Source organism: Eptesicus fuscus, chromosome 20, assembly GCF_027574615.1.
Source record: "Eptesicus fuscus isolate TK198812 chromosome 20, DD_ASM_mEF_20220401, whole genome shotgun sequence".
NCBI lineage: Eukaryota > Metazoa > Chordata > Mammalia > Chiroptera > Vespertilionidae > Eptesicus > Eptesicus fuscus.
The window spans coordinates 50,437,823-50,462,432 of NC_072492.1; the positions used below are offsets into that span (position 1 = coordinate 50,437,823).

General features: G+C 64.5%; 1 protein-coding gene across 2 annotated transcripts in view; it reads right to left on the reverse strand.

The window, feature by feature from the left end:
* Positions 1-24,610, reverse strand: part of TBC1D16 (TBC1 domain family member 16) — a 41,099-nt gene that overhangs the window by 12,735 nt on the left and 3,754 nt on the right. For both annotated transcript variants that reach the window (XM_054708849.1, XM_054708848.1), the window contains exons 2-3: positions 18,617-18,849; positions 16,595-17,165 (exon numbers count right to left, since the gene is read on the reverse strand). In XM_054708849.1, coding sequence (XP_054564824.1) covers positions 16,595-17,165; positions 18,617-18,791 — 746 coding nt within the window. In that variant the 5' untranslated portion in view covers positions 18,792-18,849. The remainder of the gene's footprint in view (positions 1-16,594; positions 17,166-18,616; positions 18,850-24,610) is intronic.

A 24,610-nucleotide genomic window follows, 5' to 3' on the forward strand; every position in this document is an offset into this window, starting at 1 on the left:
GCAGCGCCTCTGGCTTGTCGGCACAGCCCCTCATCGCCCGGAACTTCCCGGAAGACAAAGGCCGCCTTTTCAGGACCAAAGCTGCCCCCGAACCAGCGCCCCCACCCGCCGGGGCCGCCCTCCGTCCCGGCTCCTGGCTGTCCAGGAAGCAGCGGGGGGGGGAGGGGGGCAGCTGGTGGGCGGCGGCCGGTCAGCTCCCGCTGTCGCCGCGCAGCAAGCTCTGCCCGAAAGGCTGAGGGAGCCGTCTCCCCACGGGAGCCGGAGCCTGACCGAGCGGCACGGGAGGTGATTTTTGCCAAACACGGGGGGGTTGTGGGGCTGAAGCGGCCCCGCCGGGCTCTCCCTGCGGCGTCCTGGCCGCTCACCAACAGCCAGGCCCGCCCACTCCCCCGCCCGTCCTGGGCTCCCGCCCACCCAGCCAACAGGCCCACCAAAGGCCGTTATTTCCAGCCCCTCCCACCGCACCCACCCCACTCCCAGCACCCAGCACCCCTCCACCCCTGCCCGCCCTGCCCAACAGGCAGTGGCCTGCTCGCCCCACAGGCCGCCCGGCTTCCGGACCAGGTCCAGGCCGAGGCGCGGACAGTGGGTGGAGCACCCTGCAGGCTGCTGTGGCCGGAGGGCTGCCCCCCCCCCCCGCACACCTCCCCCCAGCACCCCCCCTCCAGGCAGAAGCCGGCTTCAGCCCTCGCAGCTCCTCCGGGGACTTGGCGTGAATTATGATCGGCGTTAACTCGGGGCACTGCGCTGGGACCTGCCGCAGCGGTTCCGGGCCCGCGGGCGTCCTGGAGCAGGGCTGGTGGCGCCCCGGGGTCCTGGGGACCTGTCATCGCAGGTGACGGCACAGGCGGCGGGTCAGCCAGGCGACATCGTGTCCCCCCTGGACCGGCGCCCGGGGTTAGGGACCTGTTCCCGCAGCCCTGCAGGCCCGGCTCCAGCACAGGCCGGTGTCGCCGGCGTCGGTCACGTGCTGGGAGGGACGTGGAAAGGCGGGGGATTTTGCCGACCACGGGCCCAGAGTAAACAAAGCAATTCTACAAAAGAGAGTGGAAGCCCTTGTCTGACGTGGAGACTCATCACAAACCTACAGCAGTCGAGGCTGCTTGGCCCAGGTGAAAAGGCTGACTTTTACCTCAAAGGAACCGAATAGAGTCCAGAAATAGGCAAATCTGGTCAACTCGGTATTGACAAAGACACAATGGAGAAAGGACAGTTTTCCACAAATGAGGGGCGGGGAGACGGGGGGACGGACTAACAGAGCGTTCCTCACGCCATACACAGGAAGTCACTCGCTACGGATAGCAGGCCCGGATGTGATGCCTCACCCTAAACATTCGACAAGGACCCGCAGGGAAAACCCTTCCCGACCGCGGAAGAGGCGCGGTTTCTCGGAACACGAAAGGCACAAGTTACAGAAGAACGAGTTCATCAGGTGGAAGAACGGAAACCCGTCTGCTCAAGCACAGCATTAAGGAAAACAAAAATGGCCCTGGCCGGTGTGGCTCAGTGGATGGAGCGTCGGCCTGCGGACTGAAGGGTCCCGGGTTCGATTCCGGACAAGGGCATGTACCTTGGCTGCGGGCACATCCCCAGTGGGAGGTGTGCAGGAGGCAGCTGATCTCTCTCATCGATGTTTCTAGCTCTCTATCCCTCTCCCTTCCTCTCTGTAAAAAATCAATAAAATATATATTTTTTAAAACTCAGTGGCATCGTTAGAGAGTCCTCAGCTCCGACGCCGCTGGTCCGTACGGGGAAACACGGCACTCTGGCGCCGTCAGCATGGGAAGCCTCTGCCCTCGGGAGGCGGTGAAGGACATAAAAGACAAGCCCCGCTGGGAAGAGATCCCTGCCGAGCACACACCTGGGAGAGACCTGGGCCCGGACACAGAAACAGGCTGCAAGGCTCGCGATAAGAAAACAAACCACACAACTGAAGAAACCGGCCCAGGTTCTTCAGATCAGGTGGCCAATGAGCAGAGGGCACCGTCCTTTCGGAGAGAAACGGACACGAGCCGCCGTGTGATCCCGAGGAGCGGCAGGGAGCGGGCAGTGCGGGGCGCTGGCGGGTGCCGGGCGCCCGGAATCCCACGCGCGCCGGTGGGGGTGCCAGGTGAGCAATGAATGCAGAACGAAATGTGGGGAACAGGCTGGCAGCGTCTCAGGCCAAACATCCCACGCCCGGGCGTCCACCCAGGAGGCCTGGGAAGCGTTCACACGGCATCTGCGAGGACGTTTCGGCAGCGGCATTCGCAATCGCAACACCAGGAATGACCGCGCATCTCTCCACTGGCAAACGGAGGCCCGCACAGCGCTCCTCTGTCCGGGGACCTCAACTCAGCGACACAGAGTAGCGAGCAGCGGACACAAAGCAGCGAGCAGCGGATACAAAGTAGCGAGCAGCGGGTACAAAGTAGCGAGCAGCGGATACAAAGCAGCGAGCAGCGGGTACAAAGTAGCGAGCAGCGGATACAAAGTAGCGAGCAGCGGACACAAAGCAGCGAGCAGTGGACACAGAGTAGCGAGCAGCGGATACAAAGTAGTGAGCAGCGGATACAAAGTAGCGATACAAAGTAGCGAGCAGCGGACACAAAGCAGCGAGCAGCGGATACAAAGCAGCGAGCAGCGGACACAAAGTAGCGAGCAGCGGGTACAAAGTAGCGAGCAGCGGGTACAAAGTAGCGAGCAGCGGACACAAAGTAGCGAGCAGCGGACACAAAGTAGCGAGCAGCGGATACAAAGTAGCGAGCAGCGGACACAAAGCGGCGAGCAGCGGATACAAAGTGGCGAGCAGCGGACACAAAGTAGCGGGCAGCGGACACAAAGTAGCGAGCAGCGGACACAAAGTAGCGAGCAGCGGACACAAAGCAGCGAGCAGCGGATACAAAGTAGCGAGCAGCGGGTACAAAGCAGCGAGCAGCGGGTACAAAGCAGCGAGCAGCCGATGCCAAGGAGCAGGTCTCCCATACAAACAAGCGTGAAGCTCCAGTGCATCGTGTTAAGTGAAAGAAACCGGACCCAAAGCTGCATGAAGGACTACTCAGCATCACTGACGAAGACCCAGGAGAGAAAGGATCGGTTTCTGCAGATGATGTCAGAGCAGCTGGATGTCAGTGTGTGTGTGTGTGTGTGTGTGTGTGTGTGTGTGTGTGGTGGTGGTGGGGGGGGTTAACATCGACCTTTCGACCATTTGCATTGCAGGGAAAATGCAAACGCAAACCCCAGCGAGCCGCTCCTGCACACCTGTTGGGAGGCTAACCTCAAGGACTGAGCCTGCCCAGGCTGATGAGGACGGCAGCTGGGTGGAGGGGGAGGGGGGGCGGGGGGGCTGGAACTCCCGGCCCTGCTGCTGGGAATGTACAGCGTGAAACACCCACCCACCCAGGACCTGGTCCTGCCACCCCCAGGATGTAGCAAGAGCAGTAACAGCACATGTCCATGTGCAAGAATCCCGCACAACAGGCCGTGGCAGCTTCGTGCGTGAGAGCTGAGACCGGAACGCAGCCCCGCAGGTGAGCGGGTAAAGCAGCGTGGTGGACACCCACAATGCAACAGGACTCGGCGAGAGAAATGAGTGCACTGAGGATCATGGACTGAAGAATCATTGTGCTGAAAGAAGCCAGCCAGACAAAACAACACAACACTCGTCTGCGTGACTCCTTCACCTCAAACGAGTCTACCGTGACAGACAGGTAAGTCACGGGGGGCGGGGCGGCAGGGAGGGTGTCTTACAGAGTCCACCAGGAGCCTTGTGTGGGGAGGTTCATTACCGCGACGGCGGGGATGGGTTCACGGTGTGTCCATGGCAGAACTCAGCAAACCGGGCTCTTTAGATGCATACCGCTTACTGACCTTAATCATACTTCAGTGCCGTCGGAAAAACCCAAACACCAACATTCAACGCAGTGTGATTACTGGATTTCTAGCAATAGGGGAATATTGTCACATATTGTGATACATTTTATAAAAGTATTTATTGACTAAAGAAAATTCTCACACTATTATACTGAAAGAAGAAACTAGGATATAAAACTATATGAAATAAGATGTCAATATGAGTGTATATGTGATGTATATTTACCTGTATTTTATATCTACACTAGAGGCCCGGTGCACAAAATCCGTGCACAGGCAGGGTCCCTAGGCCTGGCCAGCGATCGGGGCCGATCAGGCCCCCCCTCTCCACCTTCCCTCACTCACTCCCTCATCCTCAGTGCCCTGCCACGGCTGGTGGCCCACCATGTTCCCCGCCACCCCCTGGTGGTCAGCGCATGTCATAGCGAGTGATGGAACTCCCATTGTCCGGGTCGAACTCTGGAGGGGACACTTTGCATATCAGCCTTTTATATATAGAGATGGTATAAGCAGGAAACTATACCAACGTTATAATAAGGAAAACTTTAGATGGCATGTTGGTGCTTTACTTTCATCTTGTCCCTTATTTTATAAGTTTTCTAAAAGGCATAATGCATCATTTTGACCATCAGAAATAAGCTAAACCCAACAACCTGTAAAAGGATTATGCACCACGACCAAGTGGGACTTGGGCCAGGAATGCCAAGGTGGCTCGATACACGGAGGTCAAGGTCACACACCAGGTCAGTAAAGGCCAGAAACCACAGAACCATCTCATCAGCTGCAGAAAAAACCCGCGATGACAACAATCCAGCACCTTTTCATAATAAAAACCCGCGTCAAACTAGAAATAGAAAGACACGCCCTCAACCTGACAAAAGGCATCTGAGAAAAACCCAGTCACTCACCCTCAGGGAGCCCGTCACTCTGGACTGCTGCTCAGCTCGCCGGGAGGTTCTACTCGGGACGATCAGGTCATGAACATCATGCCTGTGCACGCACGCAGGTGCACACGCACGCAGCTGCACATACTCACGGTGCACACGCACGCAGCTGCACATACTCACGGTGCACACGCACGCAGCTGCACATACTCACGGGTGCACATGCACACGGGTGTACACACAGCTGCACACGCACACAGCTGCACACGCACCTGTGCACACACAGCTGCACACACACACGCACACGCACACACACAGCTGCACACGCACACAGCTGCACAACGCAGCTGCACACGCACCTGTGCACACACATGCAGCTGCACACACGTAGGTGCACACGCACACACACAGGTGCACACGCATGCAGTGTTGGATCAATCCACTCCTGGGCTGGGCGCTGCCTGGTCCCGCAGCCCCTGAGGTGGCAGCTGTGCAGGGCGGGCTGGCTCTGGAAGCATCTGGGGCATCAATCAACGCGGTCAGAGCACCAGGCCTGCAGGGCGGGGGGGGGGGGGCGCCCCTGCCCAGTGTGCGTGTCCTACGCTTTGGGAACCCTCGAGTGGAGTGGTCGGAGCACAGTCCCCGAGGATCCCGTTATTCCAGCCCCTTCACCCTGCGGTGGCCCAGCCGGGGTGTCATCGGCCACACCGGGGCCAGCGTGGCCTTCCCGCCCAGAGCGACGCCACAGCGCGGTGGGGGCAGAGCGGCCGAGCCGGACACAAACCGCAGCCCTGCCCGCCGCAGCCCGCGCCGAGCGGAGGACAGCACCGTCAGTGCCGCGCGGCCGTGTGTCCCCGGCCCGGAGCGCGCAGGGCGGATGCCGGAGCTGTGAATCAGCGGAGGACGAGAGCGGGCGTTACTCCCGTTCACCAACACAATCAGGACAGACACGCAGGGGACCCTCGCGTCCCCGCGCACCCGGCGCTGGGCGGCCCGGCCGGGAGGAGGCGCACCTCCGTGGCTGCGGCCTTCATTTCAGTTTCTGCCGTGAGTCCCACAGAGCAACACGGTCAGGTTCTAAGTGAAAGTGAGAAGCTTCCCCGGGACCAGCCGCCCGCTCCCGCCGAGTGTAACCGCCAGCAGGCGGTCTGGCTGTGCAGCCGCCGGGCTCCTCTGCGAACGTGATTATCCGGCCCGTTCACCGGCCGGAGCCGCCGCCGGCAGGAGCCATTTGTCCGTCTCCTCCCCGAAGGCATTTGCAAACGTGCTTGGAGGCGGAGGGAGCTGGGCCCGCTGATAAATACAGTAATAAATACCCTAATTAACAGCCCGGCAGCGGAGGCCACGCCTCCTGGCCCCAGCCGGCTGCCGGGAGCCCCCTGCCCTGGCCCCCGGCCCACCGCGGCCAAATCCCCGCTGCGGAGACAGCCAGGGAGCATCCTCAACTCCGAAAGCCCAGGCCCGAGCTCCGGCTCCCCGGCTCCCCGGCTCCCCGGCTCCCCCGCTGACAGGACTTGCACCTGGACAAGAAATCGGGCTTTCCTCGCCGCGCTGCTCTCCACGGTACGTGCGCAGCCCGTTCAGGGCTGAACCCGGGAGGGTGCGTGTGAGCAAGAGAAATGAGGGGCGACCACAGTTCCGCCAAGCGTGGCCCTGCAGAGCCTGCCCGTTCGAACCCGCTCCCAATGCGCAGCTGAGTGAGGGACTCGGCGTCCCCAGGTCAGGCCCCCCCAGTGCCTCGCCCACCATGTGACTCCTCCAAAGGGGAAGCTGTGACCACATTGAAAACCAGCGCTGTTGCCCGGCTGGCGGGCTCGGAGGCTGAGCGCCGGCCTAGGAACCAGGAGGTCAGGGTTCGGTTCCCGGTCAGGGCACAGGCCCGGGGTGCGGGCTCCATCCCAGTGGGGGGCGTACAGGAGGCAGCCGGTCCCTGATTCTCTCTCCTCATGGATGTGTCTCTCTCTCCCTCTCTCTTCCTCTCTGAAATCAATAAAAATATATTGAAAAAAAGAAAAAAAGAAGCCCAGCTCAGGAGCAGGTGGGGAGGAGGGGAGGGGGGAAGGGGGAAAGGGAGGGGGAGGGGAGGGGGAGGGGAAAGGCAGGGCCACCCGGGGGGTGGGGGGGAGCTTCCTTTCCGGGGCTCGGGGCCCTCAGCAGCAGAGACGCCCTGGGCGGGGGCGGGGGGCTGGGGCAGCGGATGCCCCTGCTGATCTGGGGGAAGCGTGCCACCCGCTGGGCACACAGCTCCCTCAGGAAGGCACCTCCGGGGACGGGAGCGCAGAGCTGGTGCCGCAGCCTCGCCTTCGTCCTCCTGGGGACGGGCAGGAGGTGGTGCCCACACAGACCCAGGCGGGGGCTGGCGGGAACGGCCGTCCCTTCGCAGGGAGCGGGCCCGGGACCTCTGCCCGCGTGCACAGCAGCCTGCCCGGTGGCCCTCCCCGCTCGGGGCACGCTCCGTGGTCCCTGCACCCCGGGTGGGGCCGTGGCGGGAGACCCCCGGGGTGCCCGGCTCCGGCCTCCACGGCGGCCACGCCACCAGGTGAGGTTTGGAAGCTCAGGGAACTGTCACTTTCTCTCTTTTTAAAAAAATATATTTTTACTGACTTCAGAGAGGAAGGGAGAGGGAGAGAGAGACATCGATGATGGGAGAGCACCATGGACAGGCCGCCTCCTGCACGCCCCCCACTGGGGATGGAGCCCGAAACCCGGGCCTGTGCCCCGACCGGGATTGAACTGTGACCTCCTGGTTCACAGGTCGACGCTCAGCCCTGAGCCGCGCCGCCGGGTGGGGAACTGTCACTTTCCACTGCCACCAGGGAGGCTTCCGAGACGCGAGACCGTATTGTCACGAGGGCCGTCCCCGGAAGGTACCGCCCGGCCGCCTCTGTCCCCTCTCCCACGGGGGACAGCGACCCAGTGACGCCGTGGCCGCCGGGACAGCCCCACGCGGAGCACGGAGCCGCGGGTCACCGGACACCTGCCCGGCAGCCCCGAGAGGCCGCGGCGACCAAAATAACCTGCTGTTTAAACATTTACCGAGGCGGCCGGACCCGATGCCGCCATCCGCCCCGCCCCCCGCCCGCCCCGCCGGGGGCCACCCCCACCTCCCGGGGCCCCGCCCTCCCGTCCCCCAATGTGTTGGGGGGTCCCCTTTCCCAGGGCCCATGTGAGCCATGCCGCCTCATCCCAGGACTGTCCACTCCGACTTCCTATTCCCCGCCCCCCGCCCCCCGCCCCCCGCAGCCCTTCCAGCCCAAAGCCCCGGAAGAGGCTCCGCTTCCCCGAGGGGCTGCCCCCATTTGGGGAGCCAGCAACACACTGAACAGTGGGGGTGCGCCCGCCGGAGCCCTGGGCTGGTCTCAGCATCCCCTCCTGGGGACACAGGATACATGGAGTGGGGGTGAGAGGGGGGAGAAGGGTGGGGTGCGCCCGTCAGGGCCCCGGGGCCTCAGGGCCACGCCTCCCGCGGTCTGGGGGGGGCGGCACAGGCGCCCGTCTCGCCTCGCGGAGGAGAAATCAGGCGGAGAGGGCATGAAGGGCGAGGCGGGAGCGCGGAGCGGTGTGCCCGGGGCTGGGCTCAGGGCCCGCGTCAGGGGCCCGGCTGCCCCTGAGCCTCGGAAGCCGGGACCTGCTGTCGGCCCGGCGAGGGGCGCCCGTGGCTGGGCCCTGGGGAGACCGCACCTTCGGGGTCCCTGAAGCAGGGACGCGGTTCTGAGTGTCGGGGGAGGGGCCGCCGGGGGCCTTTGTCCCCGCACATCACAGGCAGGGCCCCGGGCTGGCGGTTGCATCACACACACTCACACACACACACACACACCCTCACACACACGGGTCCCCTCGCAGGGCCGTTTCGTCAGCCTCGGGCTGCATTGCGACAGCCGCCGTCTCCGCAGGCCCGGCTCCCAGCAGCTCCCGAGGCCTCCGGGGGGCCTCTGCCAGGGCTGTGACGCCAGAGCGCCCCGGGGCTCCCTGTAGGGACACCCCCGGCCCCGCCTCCCCGGCCAGGATTGCGTCAGGGTCCCCAGGGCTGTGTGGTTTGTGAGTTTGCCGGTCTGACATCCCGCCAGCGCCGCGCCGTCCACGGGGCCCTCTCGGGAGGGAGGCCGAGCTGCCTCCTCTCCGGGGCGGGGGGTGAGGTGGCCCAGCTCGGCCTCAGGAGAACCTCGCCCTGTCACACTGGGCCGTGGCCGAGGCGGCGGGAGGCCCCGCAGAGCCGGGAGGCGGGGGGCCACGGGACACTCCCACCTCCTCCTCCGAGCCCCGCCCCCAGGACAAAGGGGGGGCACCGGGAGGAAAGGGGTGACCAGAGAGCGTGGAAGACAAGCTGGACCCAGCCTGCTCAGAGCGATGGCCGAGCGGCCCAGCCTCACGCGGCACCGGCACCTGCCACGGCGGTTCCGGGGGAAGGGCACACGGTTCCCACGGCTCCGCTCACACGTGGCCGCCAAGCACCTCCCGCCGCAGCCTCTCACACCCACTGCGGGGAGAACTGGCCACATGGGGGTGCACGGGGGACCATCAACGTGAGCTCTACCTGTCTCTCTCTCTCTCTCTCTCTCTCTCTCTCTCTCTCTCTCTCTCTCTCTCTCTCTCTGTCTTTACTTTCAAAAATGTGGCTATCAGCCGAAACCGGTTTGGCTCAGTGGATAGAGCGTCGGCCTGCGGACTGAAGGGTCCCGGGTTCGATTCCGGTCAAAGGCACAGGCCCGGGTTGCGGGCCCGATCCCCAGTAGAGGGCGTGCAGGAGGCAGATCCATGGTTCTCCCTCATCATTGCTGTTGCTCTCTCTTTCCCTCTCCCTTCCTCTCTGAAATTAATTTTTTAAAAAAGAAAATGCACAAGAGGACCCTCCGGGGCCGGGGCCTGGGGGGGGAGGGGGAGGATGCCGGCGCGGAGCCGGCCAAGCCTGCGGAAGCACGGGTGAGACGAGCCTTCACGGAGCACCGCGCAGACCGTGGGCGCGGCTGTTTAAGGAGCACATCGCGGCTCTCGGCTCTCGGCTCCCGGCGCGGACAGACCCGGCCAGCTGCCCGGCGGCTGCGGGGCCGGAGGGAGGGAGGGAGGCCGCCCTCAGTGCGCAGAGGGACCTTCCTGGAACCCGGAGGGGGCCGCGCCCCAGCTCCCGGGCGTCCCAGCCCCCAGTCCCCGCCCCCCGCCCCGTGGTGCCTCAATGTCCCCTTCACAGCCGGTCCCCCTCCCTGGACGGCAGCCGCACCGGACCCACCGTGTCTGGGCACCCTCCCGCCTGCTGCCCCGAGCTGGGGGTCGGAAAGGAGCAGCGGGCTGTTCAGAAAAGCCGCCGGGCGCCCGAGTCTGGGAGATCCCAGTGTCTCTGCCCCCGGCTGGGTGACCTGCTGGCGCCCTCGGGGGCCCGGCGGCGGGGCCCGGGTCCTCTCGGAGGCAGGGTCCTCCCGGGCACCTCGCTTCTGTCCCCCCGAGTGGGAGGCCCCGCCTGTGACCCCGGGGAGGACACAGGGGACGGCCCCGCCTCGGGGGACGCCTGGCACCGCGCCGGCCCCTCCCACGGCGGAGCAGCGAGGCGCCCCGTGCCCGCCCCAGGTGCCCGCTGGGTCCCGGCAGCCGCTGTCCCTCCTTCCGCACTGGCCTCTGTCTGTGGCTCTGAGGTAACCCGACCCCCGGCACCTCCCCCGGCACCTCCCCCCGCACCTGCCCCGGCACCTCCCCCCGCACCTGCCCCGGCACCTCCCCCCGCACCTCCCCCGCCCCCCCCCCGGCACCTCCCCCCGCACCTGCCCCGGCACCTCCCCCGGCACCTCCCCCCGCACCTGCCCCGGCACCTCCCCCCGCACCTGCCCCGGCACCTCCCCCCGCACCTCCCCCGGCACCTCCCCCCGCACCTCCCCCGGCACCTCCCCCGGCACCTCCCCCGGCACCTGCCCCGGCACAGCGCTCCGGCGGCTGCTCCGTGACGGGAGACGAGGCCTCGCCTGCCTCCCAGCTGGGCTGCTGGGCCCGGGCCACCCACAAAAGGCCCCCCCACAGGCGGCTCTTAAATTCAAATGTGTGCTGACCGGGTGGCTCAGTGGGCGAGCACTGACCTATGAACCAGGAGGTCACGGTTCGACCCCCAGGGGGAGGCGTGCAGGAGGGAGCCGGTCCGTGATTCTCCCTCAGCATCGATGTTCCATCTCTCTCCCCCTTTCCCTTCCTCTCTGACATCAATAAAGTAAATATTGGGTGTGTGTTTTTAATTTGAATTCGGTGAGGAAGAATAAAATTAAAAATCCAGATGCTCAGTCACTAGGGATGCATTTCCAGGTTTGATGGCCCAACTGCACAAGGGGGTGGGGCCACATGAACAGGTGGGCGTGGTCACGTGAACAAGGGACTGGGGACTGGGGCCACGGTAACACATGGCAGTGGTCACGTGAACAAGGGGGTGGGGCCACGTGAACAGGTGGGAGCGGTCACGTGAACAAGGGACTGGGGACTGGGGCCACGGTAACACATGGCAGTGGTCACGTGAACAGGTGGGCGTGGTCACGTGAACAAGGGGTGGGACCATGTGAACACACGAGAGTAGGCGTGTGAACAGGGAGAAGGGGTCACATGAACATGGAGGAGAGGTAGGTGAGGACGGAGGCGGGGCCACGTGAAGACCAAGGCTGAGATTGACGGGATGCGGCCAGGAGCCCCCAGAAGCTGGAGAGGCTGCTGGGTGGGAAGCGCAGGCGAGTGGCTCGGGGGCGGGCACAGCGGAGGGGGTGTGCGGGTTCCGGAGCGGCCGGGTGGCCTTGTCACTCAGGGTGTGTCACGGGTGCGCTGGCCCTGCAGCTCAGACGCGGGCCCAGGAGAGCCAGGGGCGGCTGAGGGCACAGCCCGCCTGCCCTCGGGTCCTGCCCGATGCCCACGTGGGCAGCCTGGCCGCCCGCCCTTGCCCGGGCCCGGGGTTCCCAGCCTCGCTCCTCCGTGGGGCGCTCTCTCCCCTCGGCTGCCAAAGCCCCAGCCAGCCTGCGGGGACCCTTCGGCAGGCAGGGTGACGAGAAGGGCCTGGGGGGGGGGGGGAGAGGGAGAGAGGAGGCTCCGTCTGCCCTGGGGACCGGTGACAAGCTGGCAGGTCATTAGCCTCGGCCCCGGGGCTCAGGCATTAACAAGGGGGGGCTGACGTGAGCTCGCGGGGACTACCTGGCTGTTTAAACACGCGGCCTCACTGTGAGCCAATCCTGACCGTCAGACACTTTGTGAAAACGGAGAAAAGAAAAAAATCACTCCGAGTCCCACGACCCTGCCTCCGGGCACATCCCCCCTCACCCTGCGCCGCGGATCCCCGTCCCCGCGGCGGTTCACCTGTGTTCACCGGTCTCCTGGGAACTCACAGACCCAGGGGTCTCGGTCACGCCAGGTGGGGTGCCTGGCGGCACGAAGCCCGCGGCTGCGCATTGGACGGCAGAGCTCCGCTGGGCAGGGCCGCCGGGCTGCGCCCACACGTCAGGCCTCAGCACAGATTTAAATTTTTTTTTAATTTTTAAAAAATATATTTTATTGACTTTTTACAGAGAGGAAGGGAGAGAGATAGATAGTTAGAAACATCGATGAGAGAGAAACATCGACCAGCTGCCTCCTGCACACCTCCTTCCGGGGATGTGCCCGCAACCAAGGTACATGCCCTTGACCGGAATCGAACCTGGGACCCTTCAGTCCGCAGGCCGACGCTCTATCCACTGAGCCACACCGGTTTCGGCAGCACAGATTTTAATAGAACGTGGGCCGGCCTAGGAACCAGGAGGTCAGGGTTCGATTCCCGGTCAGGACACAGGCCCGGGCTGCCGGCTGGATCCCCAGTGGGGGGCGTGCAGGAGGCGGCCTCCGTGGTTCTCTCTCGTCCTGGTGTTTCCCTCTCCCCTCCCTTCTCTGTGACGTCAGTAAAGACGGGTTTAAAGAAGAACGCGCACGTAATACGCCGCCTGCTGTTTCTGACACAGCGTGAATCCGTGGCAGCATTGAACTCGGGGTCACGCGCCCTTGGGAAGTCGGATGGTGCGCCCTCCTCGGAAAAATGCGCACCCAGGAGCCCCCACGCACAAGGTGGATGAGATTGGGGGGCACACGGGCCCCAGTTCAAACCCTGACCTGAGAGAGGAACTGAGCTGCAAATCTGTCCTCTTCTGCTGGATGTTGAGGTCTTTTTTTTAATACATTTTTTTATTGATTTCAGAGAGGAAGGGAGAGGGGGAGAGAGAGAAACATCAATGATGAGAGAATCATGGATCGGCCGCCTCCTGCACGCCCCCCACTGGGGATGGAGCCCACAATCCTGGCCTGTGCCCTGACGGGAATCGCCCTGTGACCTCCTGGGTCAGAGGTCGACGCTCAGCCCTGAGCCGGGAGGGGCGTGGCTCCGTCCCCCATTATGAACCCTCACCAAGGGCGGCTGGCCGTCAGACCCGGTCTCAGCAGCAGTGCCCAGAGGCCCTTTGCTTTGGGGCAGGAGCTGCGTGTCCGCTTCCCACGGGGGGGGAGGGAGGGCGGAGGGGGAGCCTGCGGACACGCCACGGGTGGGGGGACCCACACGGGGGTCAACATGTGGGGTGGGGGGTCCTGCTGTCCTACATCCTCACCCAGAGGCCCTTGAGGCTGCCCGGGTGCCTCTCGGGACAGACACAAATGGTCTTGCCTGGGGTCACACTCAGCGCCCCCAACCCGAGCCTCGATTTCTGGCCTCGGACACTCACAGGTGGCGTCGCCATCTAGGACCAGGCCCTGCCGGCTCCGCCCCGCAGGCGGCACCGGAATGGCGATGCCATCTGTCACCCCAGGCCCGCTGGGATCCACCTGCCACGGAACACAATGTCCGGGGCTCTCGGATGGGGGCGCTGTCCCCCACCCCCCCATCTCCAGCCACTCGCTCAGCCTCCACGCGCAGTTCCGCGGCTCTGCCACTAGAGGGACCCCGTGAGCCAGCCTGCCCTCCCCTCTGGGGGACCCGGTTCCCAGTGAAATCAGGCTTCCCTCCAGGAGCAGCTCAGGGTGCTCCCGGGTCCGCAAAGACACGCCCCTGAGGGGCGTCTGGTCCTGCCCCGGGGCCTGGGCCCAACGCCCTCTCCGCTGGAGGAGCAGGGACCACGCCCCCGCCCTGGGGGCCCCCTCCCAGCATGGTTCTCACCCCCCTGCACACTGGGAACCCCTGGGGTCAGACACTGCCCTTTGGGGCCCTGCCCCCACGATCCTGGTTCCATGCGTCGGGTGCGGGGTACGGCCTGGGCATCGAGGTTTACAAGCTGCCCGGACGTTCTCAGGAAAGCGGGGCGCAGGGGGGTCTGTTCTCTGGTGCCGGGACACTGGCCATCTGGTCCGGGGTTTCCAGTCCCAGCACCGTGTGGGCGCTGCAGGGATCAGAGGGAGCAGAAAGGGGGTGGGGGGACCCAATACCGAGTCTGGCTCCCACGAAAATCACCAGCGGAAAAATACAAATTCCAGGCCCCAGCCTCGCTCAGAATCCATATCTGCATTTAAAAAATATTTATATTGTTTTCAGAGAGGAAGGGAGAGGGAGAGTGAGACAGAAACATCAGTGATGAGAGAGAATCATGGACCGGCTGCCTCCTGCACGCCCCACGCTGGGGATCGAGCCCGCAACGCCGGCCTGTGCCCTGACCGGGAATCGAACCCTGACCTCCTGGTTCACAGGTCGACGCTGGCAGAATTTAAGCCCTGGAGCCTGCCAGGCACGGCTGCGTCGGGATCCCGGGACTCGGGTGCTGAACTGGCCAAAACCCAGCCACAGGGGGCTCCTGGGTGCCGCCCCGACAAGGCAGCCTGCGCATGCCCAGGACCGCCCCTCCGGGAGCCGGCGAGAGGCCAAGGCGCTGGGCAGAGAGGTGACGGGGACACTGGTGTGGGGCAGGGCTGGGCGGCTGGCGGCTCAGAAGCTTTGGCAGGAGGGGCTCCTGGCAGGGTGGCCCCACCGCTGAGCGCCGACCCCCCACTCCCCCCGCCCCGCAGCAGGGCGTCTGCAGGCGGCGCAGAGCCACCCGGGCACGGGGCAGCCGGGGAGGAGGCCTGAGGCCGCGCCCGGCTGGGCCTTGCGGACAGGGGGCGAGTGAAAGAAGCCGGACACAGAGGCCACCTGCCGGGTCCCACTTCTGACACGGGGGCCGCAGGGTTTCCTTTGGGGGCGATGGAAAGTTCTGGAACTGGACAGAGGTGACGGTGCAAAACACGGAAGGGCCCTGACTTGTAGTTGAAAATGGGCACGTCAGCAAATGTGTCAGGTGCATTTTAGGACAAAACACGCACGCGCACACGCACACGCATGCACATGCACACACATGCACACGCACACACACGCCCAGGCTGGGAGCCCAGGTGGTTGGACCCCCACGCAGGGCACATACAAGAGGCAGCCGGGGATGCATGAGTAACCGAACAACAAATGGGTGTTTCTCTCTAAAATCAATCCGTAAGCATTTAAAAATTAAAAAGAAAACCGAGTTCCCGACTCCAGGGCCCCGAGTCTGCCCGAGGCGACCAGAACCTCCAGGAAGTTCCGGGCCCTGCAGGTCCACGTGGGAGCAGGTCACTGTCGTGGGCGCCCTGTGCACGGAGGGTGCTCCCAGCACCCCTGGCCTCCACCGTCTGCGGTGACAGAAACGTCTCCTGACCTGTCACCGCCCCCCCCCCCCCCGGGGGGCAGGAAAGCCGGTGAGAACCGGAACAGCCGGGCTCGGGACTGTATGAACGGGGCCCGGGCACCCTCCCGGCGGCGGCTGGAGGAGCACCCAGGACGAGAGGCAGGAGGGGCCAGCTGAGCTCTCAGGGGAACCCACAGACCATCATTACTCCCCCACCTCGCGAACGAGGAAACGGGATTCCCAACCAGGTCCCCGGGTTCCCAAATCCAAGCTCCTAAGGAACCAGGCAGCTCCTCGTCCTGCCACTGAGACCGCGGCCACGGGACCGTCAGCCACGGGACCGGCAGCCACGGGACCGTCAGCCACGGGACCGTCAGCCACGGGACCGTCAGCCACGGGACCGTCAGCCACGGGACCGTCAGCCACGGGACCGGCAGGCAGGCCTGCCACCTCTCTAAGCACAGTAAAGACAGAGCTCAGACACCTGTCCCTCCGCCGGCCCCTGGGGCGCTGGACACGGCAGTTAGGGCTGCGCTGCCGGGCGGCACCACCAGGGGGCGCTCTAAGGCCCCCGCAGGCCCCGGGGAAGGGGCGGGCGCTTCGTTCCCAGCCCGGTTCTGGGTGGAATCACCTCACCTCTCAGCGCGCCTCATGGGCCCCAGCCTGGGTCCCAGCTGGCTGCCCCCCAACGTGTAAACATGACCCTCCCCCCCCCCCAACGTGTAAACATGTTAGTGGACCCTCGGGCTTCAATGGAGCGCGATTGATCGAGGGTCGATATCAGAAAGAATCGCACATTCCTTCCCGCTGAGGCGCATAGCGATCCGCGTCCCTGCACCTGCTCCTCGGCTGCCCGGCTCACTGGGTCCCGATGACCCCAAGTCTGGTGTGCACCCAGCGGGCTCCCATCCAGCGTGGCCAGGGGACTGGCTGGGTGCCCTCTGGCCGGGGTGGCCCCGGCCGGGCTGGGTTTGCACAAGCCCGCTGTTCAAGAGTCGTGTGCACACCCGCCTCTGTGGGGCCCTGAGCACCCCAAGGATGCTGCAGTCGCCATGACAACCACTCCCATCAGGCCCACCATAGGCTAATCCCCTGGGGCGGCAGACAGGTGCGCCGGCGGGTGGGGGGGGGGGGGGAGCTGGCCGCTGCAGCAGGAGCAGGACAGGGTGCAGGCTCTGTCCTCAGCGCTCCGAGCAGAGCTGGGACACACCCCTCGGTCCCCAGCGTGGCCGGTGGGACAGCGCAGGCCCAGACCCGAAAACTCACCCGCTCTCGCCCTCCAGGAACACGGAGCCGCTGCTGTCCACCAGGGCGGCGCTCACCGGCGACAGGCAGCAGGGGGAGGAGAAGGCGTCCGAGTCGGAGTCGAAGGAGCTGTCCTGGCTCACACCCTCGGCCGACAGCTCCATGGAGCCCTCCTCCTCGCCCGCCTCGGGCCGCGGCTCCCGCCCCTCCTCGGTCCCGTCCTGTGAGCCCACGGCGGACAGGGTGCCCGAGCGGCTGTGGGCCGGCTGCGAGGCCGCGAGGGCGCCGTCCATCCCCAGGCCCGGGGCCAGCTTCTCCCCGTCCCCCCGGAGGCCCTGGGCCACCGCCAGGATGTCCTCGTCTCTGGGGGTCAGGGGCGGCCTCGGCTCCGTGGGGGAGGCCCGGCAGGGAGCGCCCGCGCTCTGGGTGCGCCGGCCCCGCGGGCGGGGTGCCTTGCGCACCGGGGAGCCCTCGGGGGTGATGTAGCGCAGCGCCTCCTCGTCCTGCCGCTGGATCCGCGAGTTGGGGACCCACGCGAGGATGAGGGTGGCCCCCAGCAGCTCATCCTTCTCCATGTACAAGCACAGGTAGCCTGTGGGGAGGGGCAGCGGTGAGCGAGGGCCGTGCACAGAGGCCACGCCCGGCCAGTCACACCGGGGGGGGGGGGGGCCTGGGGAGCTCGGGACACAGCCGGGCCCTGAGTGAGACGGGGGGGGGGGGGGAGGGCCTGGGATGAGTGACAGCTGTGGGGGTTGCTAGGTGCCCAGGCGAGGAGCCGAAGCACGGCCCCAGCCGCGGCCCGTCCTGTGCTTTCCTCCCACGGAGCCCTCCTCGCGGCCAGAGCCCCACCCTGTCCACCTGGGTCCCCCTCAGGCCTGGAGCCCAGAGCTTTCCTGCCTGGGGTCGGTCAGCGCCCCCGTCCGGCGGCCCAGGAGGCCCCTCGCGGCGTCACAGCCCCGTGGGGGGGACTCAGGACGCAGACTTCACACGGGGGTGAACTCCAGAGGAGGGTGCCCTGCGGGCTCGTTCAGTTGGCCACCGCCCTCTCGGCATATTTTTTCTTTTTCTTTTTAAAAATATATATTCTTATTGATATTGATGTCAGAGATGAAGGGAGAGAGAGATGGAAACATCCATGATGAGAGAGTCATGGACCGGCCGCCTCCTGCACGGCCCCCACTGGGGATGGAGCCCGCACCCGGGCCTGTGCCCTGACGGGAATGGAGCCGTGACCTCCTGGTTCCTAGGCTGCCGCTCAGCACGGAGCCGCCGGCGGGCGGGCCTCTCTTTATGCGGCTCTTTGGGAGCGGCCCCTCCATGGCTCCCGCTGACTGCCGGCAGCGGGCGGTTCCTCGGAGGCCGGCAGCGGGCGGGCGGGCTCTCTGGGCTCCTGCACCCTCAGTTTCGGGGGGCGGTGGCATTTCCCACGGCAGCACCTGCCATTTCGAGGTGTCCTGACTCCAGGGCCTATTGCACAGGCCCCCGCCCTCCCCCCGGCCCCTCGGGCTCTGTTCTGAGAGGTCATGTAGGGTGGGAGCCAGGCCCGGACCTCCCTCAGGCTCTGCCCTGCCCCCCCGGCCCCCGCGGCGAGAGCCTGGGGCTCCCGGCCAGCTGTGCACGGGGACCAGGTGTTCCCACACTCAGTCCCGTGGCTCTGGGACGGGAGGGGGGGCGCGGCCAGACCCGCCGTCCATCACAGCAGGACTCGGCCAGAGCGCGCTCTGGCCACGCTGCGCTGGCCCTTCCGTTTATACCCAGAACACAGCACCTCGGACCCGGGCCCGGACCTCCCCACCCCCAACACACCTGTCCCCAGGGGTTGCCCCATCACTGGTCAGGTGACCACAGGGTGAGGGTGAGGACAAGTGGGGAAGTGACACCAGAGCCCCTGAAACCTCCCTCCAGGCCTGGACCCACCCTCCCCTCCCTCCAGGCCTGGACCCCGGCCCCTCCCCCAGGCCTGGCCCCCACTCCCCTCCCCCAGGCCTGGACCTCGGCCCCTCCCTCCAGCCCGGGGGCTGTCCCCCCTCCCCTCCCGCTTACCTGGGTGGTGCTCCCCCAGGCCCTGCAGGCCCTCGGGCGGGTGCACACACACGTTGTTCTTGGAGTAGAGGATCTCCCCGTCCAGGATGGAGGGGGGCCCGCCGCCCCCCGGGGCGAGGGTCAGGAGGTCCGAGGCTCTGGAGGAGGCCCGGCGGAGGAGGCGGCCCAGAGACATTGCGGGGGGGTGTGCCCATCCTCCGCTCACGTGGGCCCGTGGGCGCGTCCACACCTACCTGGGTGGGGGGAGCATGCATGGGGCCAGGGTCCCGCACTCGGCAGGTGCCCTGGGCTGCGGCTGCCTCGTGCCCGTCGGCCCCAGACGGGTGCCGGGTCACTCCTGAGCGGGTCCTGCCAGCCCAGGCCACGCAGCGGGTCTCCGCCCGGCACTGCCCGCTGGGGCCGGGCCAGCCTGGGCCCTGCAGGACGGAGAGCACATCCCTGCCCCATGCCACTCCCGCCCCCGCCCCACCGAGTAGCACCACCGGAGAAGTGCAGACAGCGCCCTGTCCCCTGGGTGGGACACCTGCCACCCGGCTTAGCCACTCGCCGGACACTGGGCAGGGCCGCTCCCCCCGCCTCCCCCCGCCTCCCGGGAGCCTCCCCATCTGTTCTCATTTAATGGTCACCACGGGGCACCGGCACTCCCCGGCCATGAGGTTCGGTGTGTGACCTGGTGACTCAGCACCCGTGTCCTGCAGTGCGATCGCCACACCGCGTCCGGTAGCCACCTGTCACCCCAAAGTCGGCGCGCCCGCACTGAGTGATGGGAGGGCCGGGGCAGGAGACCTTTGTCCTCCCAGAGCCAGTTCCAGCCCCTGCCCCACCCCCGCCACCTGGGCAGCAGGACAGCCCCGCCCGCCCGGCTGCAGCCCGGAAGGTGGGGGGCGGGGGGGGGGGTTGGGGGGCGGGGGATGACGACTGTGCGTCTGAGGAAGTCAGTGCGATATTTGCTCTCTTGGACAATTCTCACCTATGTGTCTATTTATGGTGTGTGTTTTAAGCATGTTTTTATTGATGTCAGAGAGGGAGAGAGAGAGAAACATCCATGATGAGAGAGAATCATGGACCGGCTGCCTCCTGCATGCCCCCCACTGGGGATGGAGCGGGAAACCCGGGCCTGTGCCCTGACCTGGAATTGAACCCTGACCTCCTGGTTCCTGGGTCAAAGCTCAACCCTGAGCCACGGGCCGGGCTCACCTGATGTTTAAATGCACGTGTTTGCCCGGGAGCCTGTTCCACCCAAACTGAACCTGGTTCCCAGCCCCGGGCCTCGTGAGAAGCAGAGATTCCTTGACCTCGTTTTTTAAGCTATTTTTCAAAAAATTATGCAATGTGCTCGGGAGTATAAAAATGACCCCATATCCCTGAACTCTACCCAAAAATACCTGTGTGTCTCCACTCTCGTCCACGCCTTCCCTACAAAGCAAACCACAGTGAGGATCAGCCGGCCCGGGCGCACAGCCCCCACGGGCTTCCGGAGGCACCGGCTGGCCAGAGGTTTGCGTCTTTGCCCGCCTGATCACAGAAGCGGTTTTCTGGCCGTCGATTCACTGAGCAGGGTGTCCTGTGTGTGTTAGACGTGAGTTCGTGCTGGGGCCTGCTGGTTGCGGGGCCTGCCTGGGTTTCTGCTGGGACGCTGGCTGGTTGTTGATCTGTGAGAACTCTTTGTATAGCAAAGACCTTGACCCTTTGCTGCGGCGGCTGCAGGTGTCGTCCTAATCGTTGTTTGCCCTCTGAGTGTCCTGACCTGGAGGGTTGAGACCAGGAAGTTTGCCCGGCCGGTGTGGCTCAGGGGTTGAGCATTGACCTAGGAACCAGGAGGTCACGGTTCAATTCCCAGTCAGGGCACAGGCCCAGGTTGCAGGCTCAACCCCCAGTAGGGGGCGTGCAGGAGGCAGCCAATCCATGATTCTCTCTCATCACTGATGTTTCTCTCTCTCTCTCTCTCTTTCCCTCTCTGAAATGAATAAAAATGTATTTTTAAAAAAGACCAGGGAGCTTGCACCCAAAAAGGCCAGTGAGGCTGGGCTTCTGAGGGTGGACGGGGGAGTGGGCAGGGAGCTGGAGGCGGCGAGGGCGCCAGAGGGCAGCTGCCTGCGGTGTGAGCCTGCAGCCTGACGGGGTCTCCCTGGTGTCCTCGAATCCACAAGACGCACGACCTCAAGTGGCTCTCGCTCGCCCCCAGCAGAGCGGTTTAGGACCTCAGGGACCAGGGATCCATCACAGCACCTCGGACGGCAGGAGCAAGGATAACCACCACCACCACCACCACCAATCCCCCATCCCCACCCCCCTCCCCCCGGCAGACCAGAAAGCTGTGCGCCCAGACACGCCCAGACACGGAACTCCGAGCTCGTTCACCAGCAGGCCCCTCCGGGCTGGCCCTCCTGCGGCCAGACGGGAGCCGAGGGGGAGGGCCCGTCCTGCACAACCTCTAAAGCCCCGGCTACGACCTTAAGACACACAATCAGCCAACGACGCTCACAGGGACCGGGAGACGCCGCCGCCACAAGCCGGCCCGCCGCTGCCGCCGCCGCCGCCGCCGCCGCCGTGGAGTGAACTGAACTCAGAGCAGCAGCTGAGGCGCTCCACGCGCTTTGTGCGACATACAGGTCCCTCCCCCCGAGCGGGTCCCTCACTGCAGGAGGCTCCCTCGCCTCCAATGTTTCTAAATCCGTACTAGTATCTGCACTTGTTAAATATATCTGTATTGGTTTCAGAGAGGAAGGGAGAGGGAGGGAGGGAGAAACGCCAATGGTGAGAGGGAATCATCGATCGGCTGCCTCCTGCGCGCCCCCCACCGGGGACCGAGCCCGCCACCCGGGCCTGTGCCCTGAGCGGGAATGGAGTCTGTACCCACTGAGCCGAACCAGCCAGGGCTGCCGCTCCATGTTTTCATTTTAAAATGGCTGTGCCGCCCCAGCATTGCCGATTTCAGGTCGCCAGGGCCTGAGTCCAACCAAGGCACCTCTCCTCTCTCTCTCTCTCCCTCTCCCTCCCTCTCTCCCTCTCCCTATCTTCTCTCTCTCTCTCTCTCTCTCTCCGCCCCCAAACCTGTCTGTACATTGGAGTCACCTGAGCGTGAAGGGAAGGGCTTCAAAAATCACCCGAACAAGCCGCCTCCGGAAGGGCCTTTGTGACCCAGAACGCCACCTGCAGCCACGACACAGTCCCGTCTCCGTTGACGGGAAGGTAACGCCCGGCGCTGGCCCAGAGGAGGGGCACGGGCGGGGGTGCGCCAAGCCCACGACAAGCAGGTAATGATTTAAAACAGATAAAGGAGCCGGCCGCGTGGCTCCGTGGTTGAGCGTTGACCTATGAACCAGGAGGTCACGGTTCGATTCCTGGTCAGGGCCCAGGCCCAGGGGGGCGTGCAGGAGGCAGCCGATCCGATTCTCTCTCATCATTGACGTTTCTCTCTCTCCCGCTCCCTTCCTCTCTGAATCAATAAACACACCTGTTGTTTGAAGGCGTAAGGAACAGCGCCTGCAGGTCAGGGCCATGGAGGGCAGTGGCGGCCACGCTGAGCCCTGGGCAGGCGTGAGCAGCAGGCAGGGCAGACTGCACAACAGGCTGTTATGTAATAGGAGGGAGGGAGCAGCTGGGCCTCCTCTCAGAACACACACACACACACTCACATACACACACTGACATACACACACACACTGACATACACACACACACACTAACACACACACACACTCACACACACACACACACTCTCACACACACACTGACATACACACACACACTGACATACACACACACACTAACATACACACACACTGACATACACACACACACACACACTCTCACACACACACTGACACACACACACACACACACTCACATACACACTCTCACACACACTCTCACACACACACACATCACACACACACTGACACACACACACATACACACACACACACTGACATATACACTCACACACACATCACATACACACACACACACACACACTCACACACTGACATACACACACACACACACTCACACACACACACACTGACACACACACACACTCTCACACACACACTGACATACACACACACACACTGACATATACACTCACACACTCACACACACACACACATACACACACACACACACACACACACTAACACACACACACACTCACACACTGACACACACACACATACACACTCTCACACACACACACACACACACTGACATACACACACACTCACACACACTGACACACACACACTCACACACACACACACATACACTCACTCACACTGACACACACACACTCACACTCACACACTCTCACACACATTCACACACACACTCACACTCACTCACACAGACTCACACACACTCGCACGCACACACACTCGCACGCACACACTTGCACACACTCACCCACGCACACACTCACACTCACACACACTAACACACTCGCACGCACACACTTGCACACACTCGCACACACATACACACACACTTGCACACTCACATACGCACACACACTCTCACACACTCGCACACACACTCACACACACTCTCACACACACTCACACATACACATACGCACACACACGCGCACACACACTCGCTCACACAGTCACACACACACTTGCGCACACACACTCGCGCGCACTTACACACACACACACACATACACACACACACACACTCACATGCGCACACACACTCACACACACTCGCACACACACACACACACACACACGCCTGTCTCCTGTCACTCCCACCCTCGTCCTCTCGGGGCTTCTCCAGCTCCAGCTCCAGCTCCAGCTCCAGCTCAGGCGTGAGCCTCAGTTCCACCCGCAGCTGTAACCCTCCGCCCTGCAACCCAGCCCAGCCCGGGCCCAGGGTGGGCGCGGGCGCGGCATGGGCAGCGTCAGGGCTGACTGTCACGCGAGGAGCGGGTCCCTTCTCCCCCGCTTGGCCGGCAGAGCCCAGGCCAGCTCCTGGCTCCCAGCACAGCGCCGTCCTGGCGGCCCCTCGGCCACGCCCCGGCTTCCTGTCCTGGAAGAAGGAGCCCCCTAAACCCCCAACAGGAAACAGGCAGGCGCTAAGGGCAAGGTCTCTTCCGGAACCTTCCCAGGAAGAGCAGAGATAGGACAGCCCGGGGCCACCGGAGCCCCGACTTCTCCTCTGGGCCACGCCAGCCTCGGCCTCGCGGGTCAGGAGCTGGGACGCGTGGTCGGAGGACAGACAGGGTCCCGGCCCCGCGTGGAGCGGCCGCTACCACCCCCCTGGGAGGCTGCCCACACCATCCCGCCAGCTGCTGGCTGCGGTGGGGAGGCGGGGGGGACGGGGGGGGACACCGGACACTCGGGGACGTGTCGTGGGAGGCCCATAGGTGACGTCCCCCTGGCCGGGCCACGTCGGCACGTGGCCGGCAGAAACCGGTCCGGCTGCTTTGCCCTCCAAGGCCCGTCCACAGAGCGGAGAAGGCGACGGCACGGTAAACAGAGCCTGCCACGCCAACAGGACCGCCCGCCCACAGCACCTGCGGCGAGCACAGCCCGGGAGGCCCCGTGGTCTCCGGGGAACTGTTATCCGACCCCTGAGTTCAGGGTCACGACGTGGGGAAAAGGGTGCGAGCGAGCGGGCGCCAGCTCGGGCACCCCCAGTCGCGGGGCTGCTACCGTGGCCACCCCGGGTGGAGCTCAGGCGGGCCGGCCGCTCCCCGCGCCGCCGTCGGGCGGTCCGGAAGACCGCTCTCCCAGCCTCCGCGCCGTGTTATTTTTAAACATTGACTTTAAAGAGAGGAAGGGAGGCCGGACGGTGTGGCTCGGGGGTTGAGCATCGACCTAGGAGCCAGCAGGTAACGCTCGCTTCCTGGTCAGGGCACAGGCCGGGGTGGCGGGCTCGCTCCGCAGTGGGGGGCGTGCGGGAGGCGGCCGATCCATGATTCTCTCTCATCACTGATGTTTCTCTCTCCCTTTCCCTTCCTCTCTGACATCAACCAAAATTATATTTTTA